Raw genomic sequence first — 19992 nt, forward strand, 5'->3', positions numbered from 1 at the left:
AGGGTACGACGGACCGACGTGTTCGATCGCATCCACCTCAGTGCACCACTTCACGTGATGACAGGCGTATTGTGCGTATGGCAGTGACGGATCGCTCAGCCACATCACGAACCATAGCACAGCACATTCAGTCTGTACCGCATCATCCAGTGTCTGCGCGTACCATTCGACGCCGTTTACAGCAGAGTGGTCTGTCCGCAAGACGTCCATTGCTTCGTCTACCCTTGACGCAGAACCACAGACGTCTCCGCCGCCAATGGTGCGATGAAAGAAGGATGTGGACGGCACAATGGAAAGAAATTGTCTTTACTGACGAGTCACGCTTCTGTCTGCAACACCACGATGGTCGGATTCGAGTCTGGAGACACCGTGGAGAGAGGATGCTGAACAGCTGCGTTATGCACCGCCACACTGGTACTGCACCGGGTATTATGGTATGGGGCGGTATTGGATATCACTCTCGCACTCTTCTAGTACGCATTGCCGGTACTTTAAAAAGCCAGCGCTACATCTCCGAGGTGTTGGAGCCAGTTGTCCTTCCTTACCTTCAGGGCTTGCCCACAGCCATATTTCAACAGGATAATGCGCGACCACACGTGGCACGCATTGTCCAAAGGTTCTTCGTCAATCGCCAGATTGAATTGCTTCCCTGGCCAGCTCGCTCTCCGGATCTTTCGCCGATAGAAAACATGTGGTCCATGGTTGCTCAACGATTGACCCAGATTACATCCCCAGCTGCCACACCAGATCAACTTTGGCAACGCGTGGAAGCTGCTTGGTCTGCTGTACCCCAAGAACACATCCAAGGTCTCTTTGAATCAATGCCGAGGCGTGTGGCAGCGGTGATCTCCAACAATGGCGGCTACTGTGGCTACTGATTTTGGCAGGAACCACACTTCACAGAAGTCTATAAATTTAATCATTTGATGCTTGGTCAACATGTTATCTACAAAATAAATATTGTTGCGATATCTCTTGTCTTTCTTGGTGTTGCAATTTGGGTGGCCAGCAGTGTATATATATATATATATATATATATATATATATATATATATATATATATATATATATATATATATATATATATATATATATATATAAGTTCAATATAAACTACAATATTGATTTCATTTAGTGAAAAATTGAATCAGAATGCCTACCGTCACCACTGATGACGTTGTTGCACACGAAACACAAATTTCCAAAGAGCTGATGATAATGAATTTCACAATAGGCAAGTCCTTTCTTTTCATAATGCCTGTGTCCAAGAAACGGTTTCTCACATTTTGCACAAACGAAATGCTGAAAAATTAGAAGTATATCATGAGTATATGAAATTCCTTTTCATCTTCCTCAAAAAATATTGTTTGATTTAGTGAACATTTTTAAAGGCCTTATCCATAAAATAAGTAATAATTTATTGGGCAAGTATAACTAGTCTTCAAAAAATGTTATCGATGTACTATTCAGAGTGAATACAGCAAAATGAATGAAAGTTTTTAAGTGGATAATGTGCTAGTCTTTGACTGCGCATGTGTTGGATTTCAGAAAAGATGTGCATCAACAATAATGGATAGATCACACAGATATTTTATGAAAACATAGATTACATTATTATTTAAAGAAATCTATCAAAGAAAAAAAGAAAAATCGTACTTCAACATGCCAATTTTTTCCCAAAGCTGTGACAACACGCTCTTCGATCGGTCTCCTGCAAGCTCCACAGATTGGTATCCCCATCTTATCGTGGCATCTCAAACAATACAGTTCACCTTTCACTTCCCTTGCATCAGCGTTCAATTCAATACTGTAATACACATAAAAAGTAGGTACATTTTAGAAAGATATTTTTTTTTGCATTTCATTAAACATAATAAATCCGCGATATAATTACACATTTGAAAATATACCATACCCACAGGCTGTGCAATTGAAATGATAAGGGTGATATGGTTCTCCTTTGAACTTGAGAACACCCTCATCGATTATAGCACTGAAAGAAAAAAAAAAATTCAAGTTCACAAAAAAATTTAATTTTTGGCATTATGCATAAAATGCAAAGACAAAAGTTCAGAGATACCTACTGGCATTTGTGACATATGTATTTCCCTGTTCCTGCTGCTTTTTCTTTGGCATTACACGCATGACACAATGCCCTAAAAATGTGTATACATTATAAAGTAACAAGAGCAAAAAATGCAAGGTTCATTCAGTTAGTAAGAGCAAATAAAATAGCCATGCTATCACAATAAACAAGAAACCAACACTAATAAAGAAACATCTCTCTGCAAGTCTGGTGTAACATTCTGATTGATTACTTACAGAATCAGAAGGTATTTAACTGGTTTATTGAGATTTCCCCAGAGCGTTGTTTGAAGTTAACCTAATAGTAATGCAATCAGTTATTATTGCCAATAGTGTCGAGTTATCATTAACAAATATTGACAATAACTCTGGTCTTTTTAGTCTGATGATAACTTATAGTACTATTAAGTACTATATAAGTATTAAGTATTATAGTACTAACTGATGTACTATTTTGCACGCAACTAATCAGAAAGTTGATTCAGACTTAAGAGCGGGCACTCAACTTCACTCTAGCTACAACATCTGGCACATACAAACAATTTTTTCTGCTGCGCAGACTGAGTTGATATTTGATAGCCAAGCCATGCAGAATTCCCCCTTCCCCCTCTTTTTTGCCAGAAATTATTGGTTTCTTCTCCAGTGTGTTCAAAATGAAGAGGGATGAATGATTTAATTTTTTTTTTTTTTTAAAGTCTTTTTTGAGAACTCCAAGCCATTCCCCTTACTACCAGCGTCCTCTGCCGGGACTTTTAACTGTCCCGTTAGTGTTTCCAACCACCAGGTTTCACAATGGTTGAGTTTTTTTAATCCTTATAAAATAATATGAATTGTCCGGTCCTTCAAAATCAGATAACAAACCTGATAGACACACATCTGTAGAGTAAAGGGATTGCCTGGAAATGTCCTCTCCACTTGTCAATACAAGATTCATCGAAAGACTGGTTTTTTGTGGATATGAAGATTAAAAGGAAGAAAATTCATCACTGCCCCCACGGGGACTCAAACCCCTGTCTCTCGCTTGCTGGACAAATGCTCTGCCATCTAAGCTATAGGCCAACATATCATTCACGAGCTGTTAGTTGATTGCTGATGCCGCCCATGTACGGTGCCTTTCAACATATACATACACTACAAGGGTGAAATATTCTATCTGACATAGTCCAACATGTCATTCATGAGCTGTTAGTTGATTGCTGATGCCGCCCATGTACGGTGCCTTTCAACATATATATATACACTACAAGGGTGAAATATTCTATCTGACATAGGCCAACTTGTCATTCACGAGCTGTTAGTTGATTGCTGATGCCGCCCATGTACGGTGCCTTTCAACATATATATATACACTACAAGGGTGAAATATTCTATCTGACATAGGCCAACTTGTCATTCACGACCTGTTAGTTGATTGCTGATGCCGCCCATGTACGGTGCCTTTCAACATATATATACGCTCTAAGGGTGAAATATTCTATCTGCTTCCATAGCTTAGATGGCAGAGCACTTGTCCAGCAAGCGAGAGACAGGGGTTCGAGTCCCTGTGGGGGCAGTGATGAATTTTCTTCCTTGTAATCTTCATATCCCCAAATAACCAGTCTTTCGATGAATCTTTTAGTAAAGGGATTGTTAAATACAAATACAAGGCCACAACAGGCAAAATGATGGCCAAAACAGAGGCTTCATGCCACGTAAAGGTGGGGTTCATATCATAAATCAGACATCCAAAGCAGAGTATGCCGAAAACTATGGTGTATGTCGCAGAACAATCTTGGGAAGAATTTTAAGAAAAGAATATAAAACACTATATGGGAGTGTTTGCTGCAGAACATTTCCAGTCAGCTGAGGACTCTCTCATTGCAGAACATTCTGCTTTCGAGGAACCAGACAATGTAGTGGCTACAATCACAAAACAGCGAGCTTGTTCATCGTTGTGACTGAAAATAATTCTTGTTTTATGAAGAATTTTTTCATTTTACTTCACAGAAATAGATGTTTTTTGTCATTTAAATGATACAACAAAGGAAGGAAGAAAAGTCTGATTTTTTTAGTCTATTTTTTCCAATCTCAATTTTTTAGTTGCCATGGTGACCTGGCACTTGGATTTGTCCAGCCCTGATTTAAACTAGTTCTTGACCTTGGAAAATTCACATAAAATAATGGAGAATACAACATCCCGTTATGAAATTATGCAAAACAAAATATATCACACAGTCACATCATCACATTTGATTTGTGATACAAAGTTGTTTCTTCTCCATTTTCCATAAGTAGCTATAAGGGAAGGGGATTCAAATAAAAATCAAATGCAGAGTGATAAGCCTAACTGAAAATAAAATACTAGTCCCACTACATCACAGACTTATCGAATAGCCCTCATACAGGACTATAGAGAAAATCATAAACAATGAATAAAGAAAAAAGTTTTGCAATACTAGTTGAAATTTTGATGGCATAACACTGAAATATAGCCATCTGTTTTTCCTCATAAATTTAATAGAGAAAACTTGAACATACCTTCCAGAGTTTTTTATGAAGCCTTGATCAGCAAGAACCATCTGACACAATTCACACCTAAAGCAGTTGGGATGCCAGTTGTTGTTCATTGCTTTTATGACTCGACCAATGATGAATTCACTACACTTGGCGCAACAGGGTGCGAAGAGAACATGGAAATCATGTTCACAGTATTTCCTGCCTTCAAACTGCGGGAAGGAAAGCATCAATGATAACTTCCAACCAAATTTAACAATAATGTGGAATTAATTGCTATGCAAACACACTGAGAGAAACAAAGTATTATTCAAAATGTAATATCACTGGGTAGGAAATCTAAATACAATGGTGCCTCGAAATTTGGCACTCAAATTTCTAAGAATTGTGCATGCATGCATGAAATTATTGGAAAGTATTGTGCCCCCCCCCCAAAAACTTTGCAGTTTAAATTGCAAGGCATCGCTGCATAAGAAATATGACAATTCCTGGAAATGAGCACAGAAGTAAAAAAAAAAAATCAGGAACAGCTTTTTTTTCCCCTTTGCTCAATCTTACTGCCTAACCTTTCTTTTAGATAAAATTGAAAATGTGATGTTACCATTTTCATTCCAGTGCTTTAAGACAGTGAAATGGTAGGCCTAAATTTTCCAAGGAAAAATCACAAAATGGGTTTCAACCCTTAGAATGGGCAATATGATCATGCAGCAGAGAGGTTCATATCATTTCAAATTTCAAATTCCACTCATTTGTTTCATCTAAATCAAACAGATTTAGTCATTTTAAAGGTACGTCCAAAATTTGCAAGCTCATTTTCATCATTACAATCATTAGTGTCGAACTCAAGAGCCAAATTTACAGGTTTGAAATTTTTCAAATTAACTTTTCAAAATTGTACTGTAGTGAAAAAAAAGTAAAGTGAGAGTATACTTATTCAGTCAACTGAATAAGCACTCTCACTGTATTCACAGGTTTTGTATTCTCGGTTTTCATATTCACACTCCCTTTTCCAGTTTTCTGGAAAACACTGTTGCAGAACTAATTTTTGTAACAGAATAAAATATTAATTAAGAACAATAGAAAAGCTTGGAGTAAGAAAACACTTTCCTTAGATTGGTATAAAAATTTCGTTTTGGAATTCAGAAGGAGCTTTGACAATGATGACATGCTATTCAAAGTTCTTTGGATACTGAGTAATGACCCTGAACACCATGGCATTTAAGTCATTTGTATGACTTCTAACTTAACATCCAACATTCAGCTAGTTGATCAGATGCTATGCGAACATTTATATGGCTATCTATAAACATTACTCGATAATTGTGCAGGCGATCCAAGAGGATGCAAATTTTATAGATGCCATTAGTATTATTGCTAGGGCTGTGGAAGCTATGAAAATGGGAACAGTCATCTTGTGTTAGAACTTTTGGTCAAATTTGTGCATGAAGGTACATCCTCTACTACAGAGAGCCATAGATTATGAAAGACAATAACACATTAGCATATCAAGTGAATGAAGGCTTGAATGATGTGGATTAATTAACAGCAAATCAGAAATTAACAGAGAAAGGATTAATCAATTTGGCAGCTCCTGGAAACGAAACCTATGAACATGATCAAGATTAAGAAATAGCATATAAGTTCATTATGAGAAACAAAGAGCAAGGGCTTCTTCACTATGAATTGGCAATGGGTTGTTTTCATGGGAGACCTATCTGGAAACGCCTAACTTTTTATCTTTTGCTCCCAACACAAGATGGAGTTGATGTCTACTTTCGCTTTTCTTTTCTTGTGTATTTCTTATTATTATTATGTCTCTCTCCCTCTCGAAGGGGAGAAATGTGTTGTGTAATAGTGATAGTGTATGTAACAACCCTCCAGTGGGAGGTTGTCTTATGTTAGTCCCCTGCGTGTTATTGCGCGCATTATTGAATCACCCTTCTCACAGAATTAAAATTTGTTGAGTTTAAAAACACAGGTGTGTGTTTGAGTTCATGGTAATGACCATGGCCGTTGGTCCGTCGTCGCAGGAGCACCAGTGAACCTATAGATTGATATTTGATTAGTGAATCGAGCATCAGTGAACCTATAGATTGATAGTTGATTAGTGAATTAGCTCAACTTTGGATACTTTGGATACTCAACTTTTCTACACAAGAAACTGTAAGTAGAATTTCACCAAATTCATATTTCGATTCGCACGATGGCGAATTTAACTGTGTTGAGTCGACGTAAGGGCAACGTCAAGGCCCAAATCACCAGACTTGATAAATTCTTGTCAGATAATGAAAGTGCTAGTGAGGCAGTAATTAAATGTAGAAAAGAAACATTAAACACGACAAAAAACAATTTTGAAGAGTTGAAATTGAAATATTATGAAGTGTTAAAAGATGATGAGTTCGAAGTTCTAAATTTAGAGCTCTGTGAAATTGAAGAAAAATTAGAGGACATTGAAATCCGTTTGAGTTTGTTGAGTTTCGTTCCCAGTAAAATCGAAACTAATACTTCTAAGCAAAACGTAAAACTGCCAGAAATTCCCCTGCCACAATTTAGTGGTAAATATGAAGAGTGGACCTTGTTCAAAAATCAATTCAATTCTCTGATCACCGAAAATATTAACCTTTCCGATGTACAAAAACTGTATTATTTACAAGCTGCCTTGAAAGGTGAAGCTAGACAAGTTCAAAGCATTGAAGACACCTTTGATTCATTATTCTCTGCACTAGAGAAACGGTTTGAAAACAAACGTTTGATTGTTGATACGCATATCAATGCATTAATTTCAATCCCTAAAATCACCCAAGAGTCGGCTAAAGATTTGAGAGCCTTGCTAGACAACGTTTTAAAGCACCTGAGAGCATTAAACATTGCAAATCTTAAGACAGATGCTCTGAGTGAAGTAATATTATCCAATTTAATTCTCAGAAAATTGGACAGAGAAACAAGAAAACAATTTGAAATGACCCTAGAATCTACAGAAATTCCTAGTTGGGACAGTTTGATTTCATTTTTGGAAAGCAGATGTCAATTTTTGGAAGGTATCACGCGAACCATTCCCGTCCGTGAGCCTCGCAATTCACCTATAAATAAATCGAGGACCTTTGCTGTAAAATCCTCTAACTACGGGAAATCATGTCCTGTATGCAAATTAGAACACTCCATATATAATTGTTCTGAGTTTCATAAGCTAAGCACAAATGAGAGGCAAAATATAGTGAAAAAGAAACACCTGTGTTTCAATTGTTTAAATGACTCCCATACAGTAAATGAATGTATGTCCAAGGGCTGTAACATCTGTGGTTACAAACATCACACCCTCCTTCACAGAGTTAAAAGAAATGACTTGTTAGAAGACAAAACAAAAAAAGAAGGAAAGTCGCCTCCGCAAGCATCAAACGTACTCCCGCTTGCTGATAAACAATCCGATGAGATGGGGGAAGTCAGTCACACATCGACCCTCATAAACAGCACTCCTCGACAAGTGACGAATAACTACGTTCTTCTGGCTACAGCAGTGGTATACGTGAGGGATTCACGAGGTTGTTTACAACCATGTAGAGCGCTGTTGGATAGTGCATCGCAGTCAAGCTTTGTCACTACCGAATGCGCAAAGAGACTTGGGCTGAAAAGAAATAAAACTTTCGTCTCTGTGTCTGGGTTGAGCGGCTTACCAGTAAACATAAACCAGAAACTGCATGTGGTAATTTCATCTTCAGATGACAAGTTTAGGCGCTCATTGGAGTTGCTAATAGTTCCGAAAGTGATGGGTTTCAGTCCTTCCAGATATATCAACAAATCTGAAGTTTCCCCTCCAGAGAATATACGGCTAGCAGATCCCGACTTTAATGTTCCGAATAGAATCGACATTTTATTGGGTGCCGAAATATTCTTTGAGATTTTATGCGAACATCGGATTACCACATCTAAAATATCGTTGCAAGAAACTGTTTTTGGTTGGATAGTTTGCGGTGCGGTGCAAAACCAAACCGAAAGTAATGTGCGATATTGTCACTTATCAAATGAATTAGAACATTTAGATAACACCTTGAAAAGATTCTGGGACTTAGAATCCGTAAACGAAAACAAGCTTATTGAAAGTACTGAGGCATTTCTTTGTGAAAAGCATTTTTGTGAGACTCATTCCAGAAATGAGGCAGGTAGATATGTAGTGCAACTACCTCTTAAATCAGATCAAACACAATTGGGAGATTCTTTGGCTATGGCTAGTAGAAGATTGAACGCAACGTGCAAACGACTAGACAAGGATGAAGATATGAAAAAGCTTTACGTGTCCTTCATGAAGGAGTATGAGGGTTTGGGACACATGGAAGAACTCACCTCTGTTGCAGTTCATCACAACACCTACTATATGCCACATCATGGCGTTCACCGACCTGATAGTGCGAGTACAAAACTTCGCGTTGTCTTTGATGCATCCGCCATCTCTTCTTCAGGGGTGTCTCTTAACCATTTGCTCATGAATGGTGGAACCATTCAACAGGATTTATTCTCAATTATGATAAGATTTCGTCAACATAGATATGCTTTCACCGCCGACATTGTAAAAATGTATCGGCAAATTCTGGTTGAATCCAGCCATTGTGATTTGCAGAGAATCGTGTGGAAAGAAAATCTGAACGATCCTGTTAAGGTGTTTAGATTATTGACTGTCACCTACGGTACAGCTTGCGCTCCGTATTTAGCTACACGTGTGCTGAAACAACTTGCGCTAGACGAACAATCTCGATTTCCTTATGCGTCCAAGATTGCACTCTCGGACTTTTATGTGGATGACATCTTGTCTGGTGCACATGAGCTACATGACGCTCTAGAGCTTCAGCGTCAATTGATACAGATGCTCCAAACTTGTGGAATGACACTTCACAAGTGGTGTTCCAATTCGACACTGCTAAACGCAGTCAACCATGGCGAGAATGGATACAGTTTTGATGCCAAGGACAATGTCACTGTGAAAACGTTGGGCTTGGCTTGGAATCCCCAAAAGGACTATTTCACGTTCAAGGTAAGCTCAAACCTATTTTCCGATTACACCAAACGCACCGTTCTCTCGGATATAGCGAGACTGTTTGACCCATTGGGATTGCTGGGGCCTATCATAGTTAAGGCAAAAATATTCATGCAGCGTTTGTGGCTGTTGAAATTGGACTGGAATAATACGCTTCCAAAAAAGGAAGCAACCGAATGGTGCAAGTTTATTACTGCCCTGCATGTTGTTAATGATGTATGCATTGATCGTTATTGCTTATCTGGTGAAGGTCACTCAATTGAAATACATGGATTCGCCGATGCTTCTTCTGAGGCTTATGGCGCAGCAGTTTACGTGCGGTGTCTTTCTGAAAATGTGTACAATGTTAAGCTTTTGTGTAGTAAGTCAAGAGTGGCTCCACTCAAGGTGACTACTATACCTCGTTTGGAATTGTGTGCAGCAGTGCTGCTGTCCAAATTGATCAGTAAAGTCGTAGAATCTCTAAGGTTAGACCTTAAGAAAATTATTTTGTGGTCAGATTCAAAAATTGTTCTGGCATGGATCAACACCTCACCTCATTTGTTGAAAACTTTTGTAGCCAATAGAGTGGCAGTTATTCAGGAAATAACTAGTGGGTATAAGTGGTACCACGTTAGATCCGAAGACAATCCAGCAGATCTGGTGTCACGTGGCTTGTCTCCTGACAAATTAATTCACAATGAATTGTGGTGGAGCGGTCCTGATTATTTGAGATCAGAACTTAGTTTTGATTTAGATCCACCTACGTTGGCAGCAGAGGATGAGACATTTGCGAGTGAATTCAAGAAATCCGTTGAACATTCATTGGTAGCAAGTGTTGATGATGTTATAACACCCATAATAACGAAAGCCAGCAGATACACAGCCATCATTAAAATAGTTGCTTACATGCTTAGATTTTGTTCTAATGCCAGATCTAAGACAGATAAAAAATCAGGTCCACTCACTGCCCAAGAACTTGACGTGGCAAGAATAAAAATAATCCAGATAGTCCAAAGGGAATTCAGTGAGGAATTGAGGAACTTGAAGCAAGGGGCTCAAGTCTTCACTAAAAGCAAATTGAAAAATCTCAATCCCTTCATCGATCAGAAAGGATTGCTTCGCGTTGGTGGTCGCATAAATGAAGCAGACATTTCGTACAATCAAAAACACCAGATAATTCTACCAGCCAAACACCGACTAACGAGACTGATTTTCGAATACTATCACCGTAAACACCTGCATGTAGTTTCTCAAACCTTACTGCATCTCGTTCGCCAAACTTTTTGGGTTGTTGGTGCAAGAAACCTTGCAAGAAAAATAGTTCATGAGTGTGTAACATGCTTCCGTGCACAACCGACCACTCTTGAGCAAATAATGGGCAACTTGCCTAAGGAAAGAGTAAACAGAACTTTTCCATTCAACGTTTGTGGAGTAGATTTTTGTGGCCCATTCTACGTAAAATTCAAGGGTCAGAGAAGGGGTCAATTGCATAAAATATATGTTGCTTTATTCGTGTGTTTCGTGACTAAAGCAATCCACCTAGAATTCGTGTCAGATTTGACAGCAGACGCATTTATTGCATGTCTAAAGAGGTTTTTTGCTAGACGTGGAAAATGCTCATCAATATTCAGCGATAATGGCACTAATTTCGTCGGTGCCAACACAGAGTTGAAACGTCTTCATCAGATGGTTGTGAAACCTGATGAATCTGTGGCTAATTTTTTCGCCTTCGAGGAAATCACATGGAATTTCCTACCTCCAAGAGCTCCAAATTTTGGAGGCTTGTGGGAAACTGGTGTCAAGTCCTTCAAGCACCATTTCAAAAGAACTGTTGGGTCTTCCAAACTCACGTTGGAAGAGTTCCAGACTGTTATGACCCAAATTGAAGGAATTTTGAACTCCAGACCACTTACACCTCTATCGTCAGACATTAATGACTTTGATGTCCTAACACCAGCTCACTTTTTGATTGGACGATCGCTTAACACCGTTGTTGAGCCTGACCTGTGCCACCTTGGTGATAACCGACTATCTCGATGGCAGCTTACAACACGATTCGTTCAGACCATCTGGAAGCGTTGGCAGATGGACTACCTAAGTTCGCTCCAGCAACGAAATAAGTGGCACTTCTCAAAATCTAATGTGCAACCAGGTGCCATGGTGATTGTCAAGGAAGATAACGTGCCACCGTGTAACTGGTTACTTGGAAGAATTGAAGAAATCATTCCAGGTCCAGATCACAAGGTTCGCGTTGTGACTGTTCGAACTAAAAATGGACTAATCAAACGATCCATAGCAAAAATTTGTTTGCTCCCGCTTCAAGAGAAATGAAGTGACTTGGTCTTCATGTAATTTATCATCTAGTGTTTGTGTTTATCATATTTAATCGGATATATTTTAGTAATTTCATTTGTGCATTTTAGCTGCATAATTTCATTGCATATGATAATGATGTTTTTTTTAAGCTTTTCAGAATGGATATTAATTTGAATTGACTGCACATATGTTTGTTGCATTTTGAATCAATCACGCGTGTTTGATTACAGCAGTTATGTGTTTAGATTTGTTTCAGTTCATTTTGATGCCTAAGATAGGATATGCCTACACAAGTAAGATGCATTTATCTTGCAAATGTATTATTACCATTATAGTTATATGCTCATGATTCTTCATAATTATTTTTTCAATATGTATTGTGTGCAAGTTTTGATTTCAAGCATTTTTTAATTTCTTTTGTATTATGTTAAATTGATATTGGTTGTAATTAGCATTACAACGCCGGGCGGGATGGAAACGCCTAACTTTTTATCTTTTGCTCCCAACACAAGATGGAGTTGATGTCTACTTTCGCTTTTCTTTTCTTGTGTATTTCTTATTATTATTATGTCTCTCTCCCTCTCGAAGGGGAGAAATGTGTTGTGTAATAGTGATAGTGTATGTAACAACCCTCCAGTGGGAGGTTGTCTTATGTTAGTCCCCTGCGTGTTATTGCGCGCATTATTGAATCACCCTTCTCACAGAATTAAAATTTGTTGAGTTTAAAAACACAGGTGTGTGTTTGAGTTCATGGTAATGACCACTATCTATGGTATGTTTTTCACACTTAGAAAAATTGGTAGAGCAAGCCTTGCTACCATACTCTAACAAATTAGCTAAAATAAAGAAACAGCTTACAGACCTATTAATATTTTTCCAAAAAGCATCGCGGAGAATCACTGGACAGTGCCCCCACCAATCTACTTCTGCAGCACAAAGCAGATATAAGAGAGATGTCTACGAAACAAACGTTCATGGTTTGTGTTATTCACATATTTTACATCTTTGCTATCAACTCTGGACGTAACCCACCAGCGAATACTGAGGGACTACTGTATTAGTTTTAGGAAAAAAATTCAATGGGTAAACTAAGATATTTAAAGTATACAGCCTCTCTTGTCCTTCATTCAATCATTCAGGGCCAAGCATACACAATACTGTAGAATAAAGTGCGATAACAAATTAAAGAATTAGTTGTCAAAAAAAATAAAGCGTTACCTCATAAAAAATCCCATCAGGAAATGATCTAAAGCATTGACAGCATCTATAAGAAAACATATAAATGTTGAATTCCTTCTGAGAACGTCATTAATTTTATCGAATGAAATTGTTACAATGTAGTGTTCACAAACCTAGAGATCTTTTTTGTACTTGTCCGTTATTGGAATGGCTGTCAAATATTTGATTGTAATAAAGACAGACTGACAAGAAGAAAACAAGCGTGACAGGGGGGGGGGGTCATTCAAGTATTACGTCAGCACGCACGCAGAGATGTAGTACTTTCCAGGTGTGGTAGAACGCACGCCTGGAAAGTATGAGGTTGGTGGTGTGATTCCCCACAGAGGAATGTCTTTTCTTTCCAATTATCTTTGCTTGGATCCAGTCATCTGTACTTCATACAAATAGAAATGCTGGGCACCCATCAAAAGTACTTCAAATCATGCCAATTTGAGAAAGTGCATCAATTGCCATCCCAATAACCAACCCAGTACAGAATTCCCCAATATATTCCCCCCAACAATATAGGATTATGAGAATTATAATTACACATGCAAAAATATACAGAGAAATCTCAGAAAATACATATTTGAACATATACAATCATAGGCTAGTGCTTTCAACTTACACAAAACATTGCTGATGCCATACTTCACCATGAGAATTAACGATCTTTTCGTGAGGTTCAAATCCTTCCCCACAACGTGAACAGAACATAGCACCGAGGGACATGGCAGATATTTCCTGTACAGCTCTAGAAAGAAGACAATGACTTTAATGAAAAAAACCATTACACATCATAAACCATTTTCAAGTAATCAAATATAGGTTAGATATATTTCTGAATCAGTTAATGAACCTATACAGTCGAACTTCAATACCTATAAGCCACAAAGCAGAATACGGCAAAATCTGTGACGTACATCACAGAGCAATGTGAAAGAATTTTAAGAAAAATTTAGAAAACACTATTATGAGAATTTTCACTGCAGAACATTTCCAGTCAGCTGAGGCCTCGTTGCAGAACAATGAGAAGCATTTTGCTTTAGGGTTTTAAGCATTTCTGGAATTCGATATCATTTTGGCTTGAATTTACAGTTCGAGTTGTAGACTTAGACTACTACTAAATCGTACATGCACCTCTTCCACACATTCCTCTGCAGAATTTCTAATGAATTGGTACCTGTTGGAATGTGCATGCACGTGTTATGAGCGTAACATGAAGTTCATAACTGTGTAGCTTAATGCTTGTTATGTGTAATGCTGCCATAAATTTTTCTAATTATGAGTGAAGTGCAATGATTGAATAATTGTACCATTGCAGGTCTGTTGCTTTTTGCGGCAAGACATTTTAGAGGGGAGATGGGCTCGCATTGGAGCCTTGAAGTTGGGAACTAAAGAAAACCAACTTCAGTTGTTAACCAATGTGGCGGCAATGGGGTTCAAACATGGTTCCTCACGATGCGAGTCCATCACAATGACCACTTGACCACCACAGCCACTTGTAGACTTAGAACAGAATTACATACTATGAGAAAAAATTCAAATTACAAAAGTTCTGCTCTATGTTGATGTATCTAAACCTACATAATGCATGGCACAAAAATAATAAGATGGTTTCAATCAATCACAAAATTGCTATAAAGACCATCACTTATAAATCCCCCTCAAATAGCATACCAAATTTCTGTGACATCCATAGATGTCAATTTTAGCACTTGGAGAAAATGTTTTACACATCAAATAATTAATGACATCTCAAGGAATGGAAAGGGTTGAACTATGTGTCATTTACAAAGCTTTAAAAAATTATTTTTTGTACATCAATTTTTTAAATACAGTCGTCCAACCACAAGATGATACTTGTTTACATGGGACAATTCTATTCTTTTCTGGAAAAAGAAGGAAAACGCCGAAGATTAGTCATGAACAAGCGATTCTTAATGTGCAATCGCTTCACTCAAGAATCATCTGACATGAAGTGACCAGGTCATTCTCATCTCACGCTTGAACGACTATATATTATCAAGGACCACAAGTGCCCCTCTTTCTAGGGGCAATGCATTTAATTTTTTCTCGTGTTAGGGTCATGAACTAAGTAATTCGCACGTGTGTGCAGTGTGGTTAACATAATTTTAAGTTCTCAAGTACTTTAAAATGTATGTACACATTAAGGGCCATTTACGTGGGTTTAATTGACAAGTGGATAAGTAGAATAAGGCCTACAGTCAATTCTTTTATTTTATTTTTTTTCAATTTACCTTTTACCGGCCAAATTCAGATTTGAATTGCTTTTTGAATTTGTTTCCCTTTATTTCCTCTTCCGATACTTTAGAGATATCAATCAAAACTTTCATGACAAAAAAAATTTCCTGCATGTTTTCTGGACTTGTCCATGTCCATAGAAACATTAAAATTAAATTTTATATTTCCTTAAAATAAGGCGATTAACGTGGTTAAAATTAAGTTTATAGCATAAGCGCTGAAATGAATGAATTTTTTTTTAAAATTAAGTTTGGAATCTTACGAGTTCAGGAAAAAAAAATCAAGTTATCCTTCAACAAAATATATAAATTTTTAAATTAATAAAACCGATGTTCCCAACTGGAAACATTGGCAGTTGAAAGGTTAAGTAGGCACTATGCACATGTACCAGTGGTTGTGGCCTTGTATATATTATCCAATAACATTGGACAGGTTTTTGAGCACTTGACACAAAGTAAAATTTAGTTAACTATTAAATCACTTAACTTATGTAAACAGACCTTTAGAATACAAAGAATGACACAATGGCAACACTGTGCTGCAAAAGCATCAGTTATTTTTTAATTTCCTTAACAAAAAAGTGTGAAGAGAAAAGATGCATGTGTACAAACATTCACGTGCACCTTCATCATCATACATGAGAAATCATGTTTGTAATAAAATGTAATTTGGACTCTTCCTGGGAGTGATAAAAAAAACCCATAGAGAAGCCCAAAGACAATCCAGTGAACCCATGTGTTTTGGTTGGCACATCTACTCCACACATAGTGCCTTTGATCAACAGTCATTTACTTTTCAATTTGTGTACAATTATGTTGCATAGTATGTACGTAAATTTATTTGCAATCTAGATATGGTGCTTTTGGTAAACACACTTACTCTTCAACTTCACTTTTGGAGGTTGATTTGCATCCATTGTGGAGGAGGAGGTTTTTCGGAGGAACTGGCGGAGGGCCCGGCTCCGCGTAGTCGGGATCCCCATCCGATGACTCGGCGTCAGTAGTTCTGGGAATCCGATTGCTATCGCTGAGTTTTCTCCTCTGATAAAGCGGACTCGCATCAATCGGTTTCAACCTCAGACCCGAACTCGGTTTTGAACTAGAGCCCGCCACATTGTTGTTGTTGTTATTATTGTTAACGTTCAAAGTGGTCTGTTTGTTTTTGGATTTGAAGGAACCGCTCATAGCACGCAGAAACATCTTGGATAATGTTACTTGTACGTATTATTATAACAACTCGCTCCAAGATCACATCATCAACCACGCACCACCCAAACTCATTATGGCACGAAAAAAACAACAACAATGAAAGAAAGGAATGCGAATTTTTTTTCAACACAACAACACCACCAAGACCACTTGCGCTACATCCGCCAAGTGCATTCCACGCTGCATAACATCTTGATTAGCTTAATTCATTTATGCATTTACGGGGGAGGAAAAAAAGAAGCACATTCACAGGAAACTCGAATCGCATGAATGCTCTGATGAGAAGAAAGAAAAGTGGAAATTCATTCAAACGCGCCAAAAAGTTCGTACATCGAGAACGCGCTTGGCGATCACCGCGATAAAAAAGGCCAAGATCCCAACCTCTTGGGCATCCTACAGAAACGTGAAAAGTTTTTATTTCATCAGGGAAATTGACTTCTCTATCATAACTCATTATACGAGATACGCAAATATTGCGCATTTATTCCCAGTGGTATAAATATCGAGATAAGATTTTTACATTCCTTCGCAGAAAAAACATTTTTAACCAAGAATTTCGCGTTCACAACACCCGAAGCAAAAAAATAAAAAATTCAAATAAAAAAAATTGTGTTATTTCGCAAAAATATTTTTCAATTCAAACAATTTAACATTCATCCGCAAAAGTACTTTTCAAACAAGAAATTTTGCATTCATCCTCAAACAAATTCAAACAAGAAATTTTGCATTCATCCTCAAACAAATTCAAACAAGAAATTTTGCATTCATCCTCAAACAAATTCAAACAAGAAATTTTGCATTCATCCTCAAACAAATTCAAACAAGAAATTTTGCATTCATCCTCAAACAAATTCAAACAAGAAATTTTGCATTCATCCTCAAACAAATTCAAACAAGAAATTTTGCATTCATTCGCAAAAAAAATTCCAATTCAAATATTTTGCATTCACTTGCCAAGAAAAAATGTTTTTTATTCATCCGTCCCCAAAACCGAACTAACTAAAGACACAATTTTTTTTTATAGTTTAATTACGAGGCCGAGTATTAAAGTTCTGTACTTGGTTGAAACTTCTAGAATTTGAGTACTCAGCAGAATTACTACCTATTTTCGCTTCAAAAAGATGTAAATTATCAAGATTTCGAGGTAAAAATCAAATTTTCGTATTTATTCATCAAAAATGAAAAAAATTTCGTATTTAACGCATCCATTTGGTATAGATATTTGAAATTACGTATATCCCAACTGTTTATACATGAAGTTTGTTTTTAAGATATCCCCACAAAATTAATAAAATTTCTCGCAGAAACATCATTATATAAATAGTTCTTTCCGGGCAGTGGCGTTGGAGACGGAGGTGCTTGAGAAGGCCGCAACTAGATACTTTGTCACCCGGGGCAAGTCGGAATTTTGGCACCCCTTGCATGTAGAGGAAGCAGTTAGAGTGAATTCGGCACCCCTTCTGGTTCAGCGCCCGGGGCACCAGACCCGCCTCCTCCCCCCTAGTTGCGGCCTTGGTGCTTGAGCACCCACGGTATTTTGTAGATCACTCAGAATTGATATCAAAATCTCCTATATAAAGACCAAGTTGAGCCACGCTCTCTGAAGAGACGAATTGGTAAAAGAATGAACTGCTGGACAATCATGAATGTCAAGGGTTATTTACGTGCGGGGGTTAAAAAAAAACAGTCGCCAATTCCTGAAGAGTTTTACGCCAACGCAATTTGAGAGTTCCGTGGGAGTGGCTTCTACTTTCATGTGTAGATAGGAGAGAGAGATTATATTATTATTATTATTTAATATATATTTATCTGATGCGTCGGTGCTTACGAACAAATTTAAAATGAAAAAATTACAGGGCAGAGTCAATTTGCGAACTTTAATCTGAACCCCCCTCCAATTATAATTAACAACTAAATATTACATTAAGAAACGGGTTCTTGACCTTTATAGCCACGACCCAGAATCAACAACACGATGAACTTGGCGATCCATCGGTCTATTTTAAATTTCAAAGTTATTATTAAATATTTCTGATTAACCAAATCTTTTTAGTTTTCGAAATTAGTGAAACCACGACGTTTTAATAGGTGGGCCAGCCAGGCCTGAGTCCACTGGACTCTGAATCAAGCACGGAGGTGGGGGGCAAATAATTGGAAGAATTTTAGCAAATTCCAAAATTATTTTTTTCCATGAATTCTGAAAATATATACATATATTCATCTCATTAATTTTCAATTATTTTTCTTCAATTCCGGAATTATTATTCATTAATTTGGGAATCACATTTTCCATTATTTATGGAAATGTTTTGTGATGGTGATCTTTTTTTTTAACAAATTCCAAATTCTCATTAATGTTTGTGTGTTTATATTTTTATATAGTCCCTCTATAATAGATCATTTTCAGCATTCCCCGTGTATTATGTGATGATATGCGGTTTTGGATGACGATTTCTCCCCAGAAATACTGTACATAAAATGATGGCTCAAGAAGGTCCCAAAAATGCCCAGGTCCAAGCTCAGTTCACCGAAATCGTAGAGACGCCCTTGAAACCAGTAGTGCAACAAATGGATTGATAACGGGCTCATAAGTGGATTCGTACGACCCAGGAAGCCTAGAAATGCTAGCGGCCTCATAATTGTGAGTCTGGTAATGGCCGACGATGCCTCGGAAATCGTAAAAAAAATTATCGTTAAAATTTCACTTCCTTCACAAAGACGAGCGTATCTAGGAGTCCACGTACCAATATCAAAAACAGAAAATAATAAAGCAAAAGCCTTAAGAAATAATGGTTTAGAATGGGACGGATTTATGGTTCTGCCGCCTATGGCTACACAAATTTTGCCGCCCTTCACCCATTATTATAGTCTAATTTTCTAGACCCATTTATTCTTTAAATTAATCGCCCTGGGCTATAGCCCACTTAGCCCCGGTACCTGTAAATACGCCTCTGTATCTAAGTCACTCATTTGGTCACCTTCTTGATCATTTTATGATCATTCTTTTGATCGTTCACTGGCCTGGTTTTTAGCTCTTTAGTTCACTGCCATGCATACACACTCTCTGTCCTCCTTTTAGTCTCTCCCATGCTCATACACTCTCTCTAGGCCACTTTTTGGTTGCTCACTAATCTGGTCATACTCAAAAAGTCACTCTTTTGATTATTCAGACGCTTGCCTGACTGTTTCGGCCCCTCACATGCTTGCATACTTTCTTGGTCAATGTTTTGGTTGCTCACTGACGTGGACCCCTCACTCTCTAGGTCACGCCATTGCTTACACAATCTTTTGATCATTCCCCTATGCTTAAACATTATTCAAGTCACATTTTTGGTCACTCAATGATCTAGTCCCTCTATCTCACTCTTTTTATCACTCACATACTGGCATACTTTTTCG

The 19992-nt window shown here is 37.7% G+C and overlaps 1 protein-coding gene across 2 annotated transcripts in view; it reads right to left on the reverse strand.

The window, feature by feature from the left end:
* Positions 1-19992, reverse strand: part of stck (LIM zinc finger domain containing stck) — a 50717-nt gene that overhangs the window by 15428 nt on the left and 15297 nt on the right. The window contains exons 1-8 of one of the 2 annotated variants that reach the window (XM_089250213.1): positions 16265-16867; positions 13749-13874; positions 13121-13166; positions 4603-4790; positions 2085-2156; positions 1916-1993; positions 1657-1807; positions 1161-1302 (exon numbers count right to left, since the gene is read on the reverse strand). In XM_089250213.1, the coding sequence (XP_089106339.1) occupies positions 1161-1302; positions 1657-1807; positions 1916-1993; positions 2085-2156; positions 4603-4790; positions 13121-13166; positions 13749-13874; positions 16265-16584 (1123 nt within the window). In that variant the 5' untranslated portion in view covers positions 16585-16867. Of the gene's footprint in view, positions 1-1160; positions 1303-1656; positions 1808-1915; positions 1994-2084; positions 2157-4602; positions 4791-13120; positions 13167-13748; positions 13875-16264; positions 16868-19992 lie in introns of those variants that run through there. The other variant, XM_089250214.1, reaches the window with a different exon arrangement.

The sequence above is a fragment of the Pholcus phalangioides genome, unplaced genomic scaffold, assembly GCF_987345545.1.
Source record: "Pholcus phalangioides strain wild (caught in Gottingen) unplaced genomic scaffold, Ppha-v1.0 ptg000022l_1, whole genome shotgun sequence".
Classification (NCBI taxonomy): domain Eukaryota; kingdom Metazoa; phylum Arthropoda; class Arachnida; order Araneae; family Pholcidae; genus Pholcus; species Pholcus phalangioides.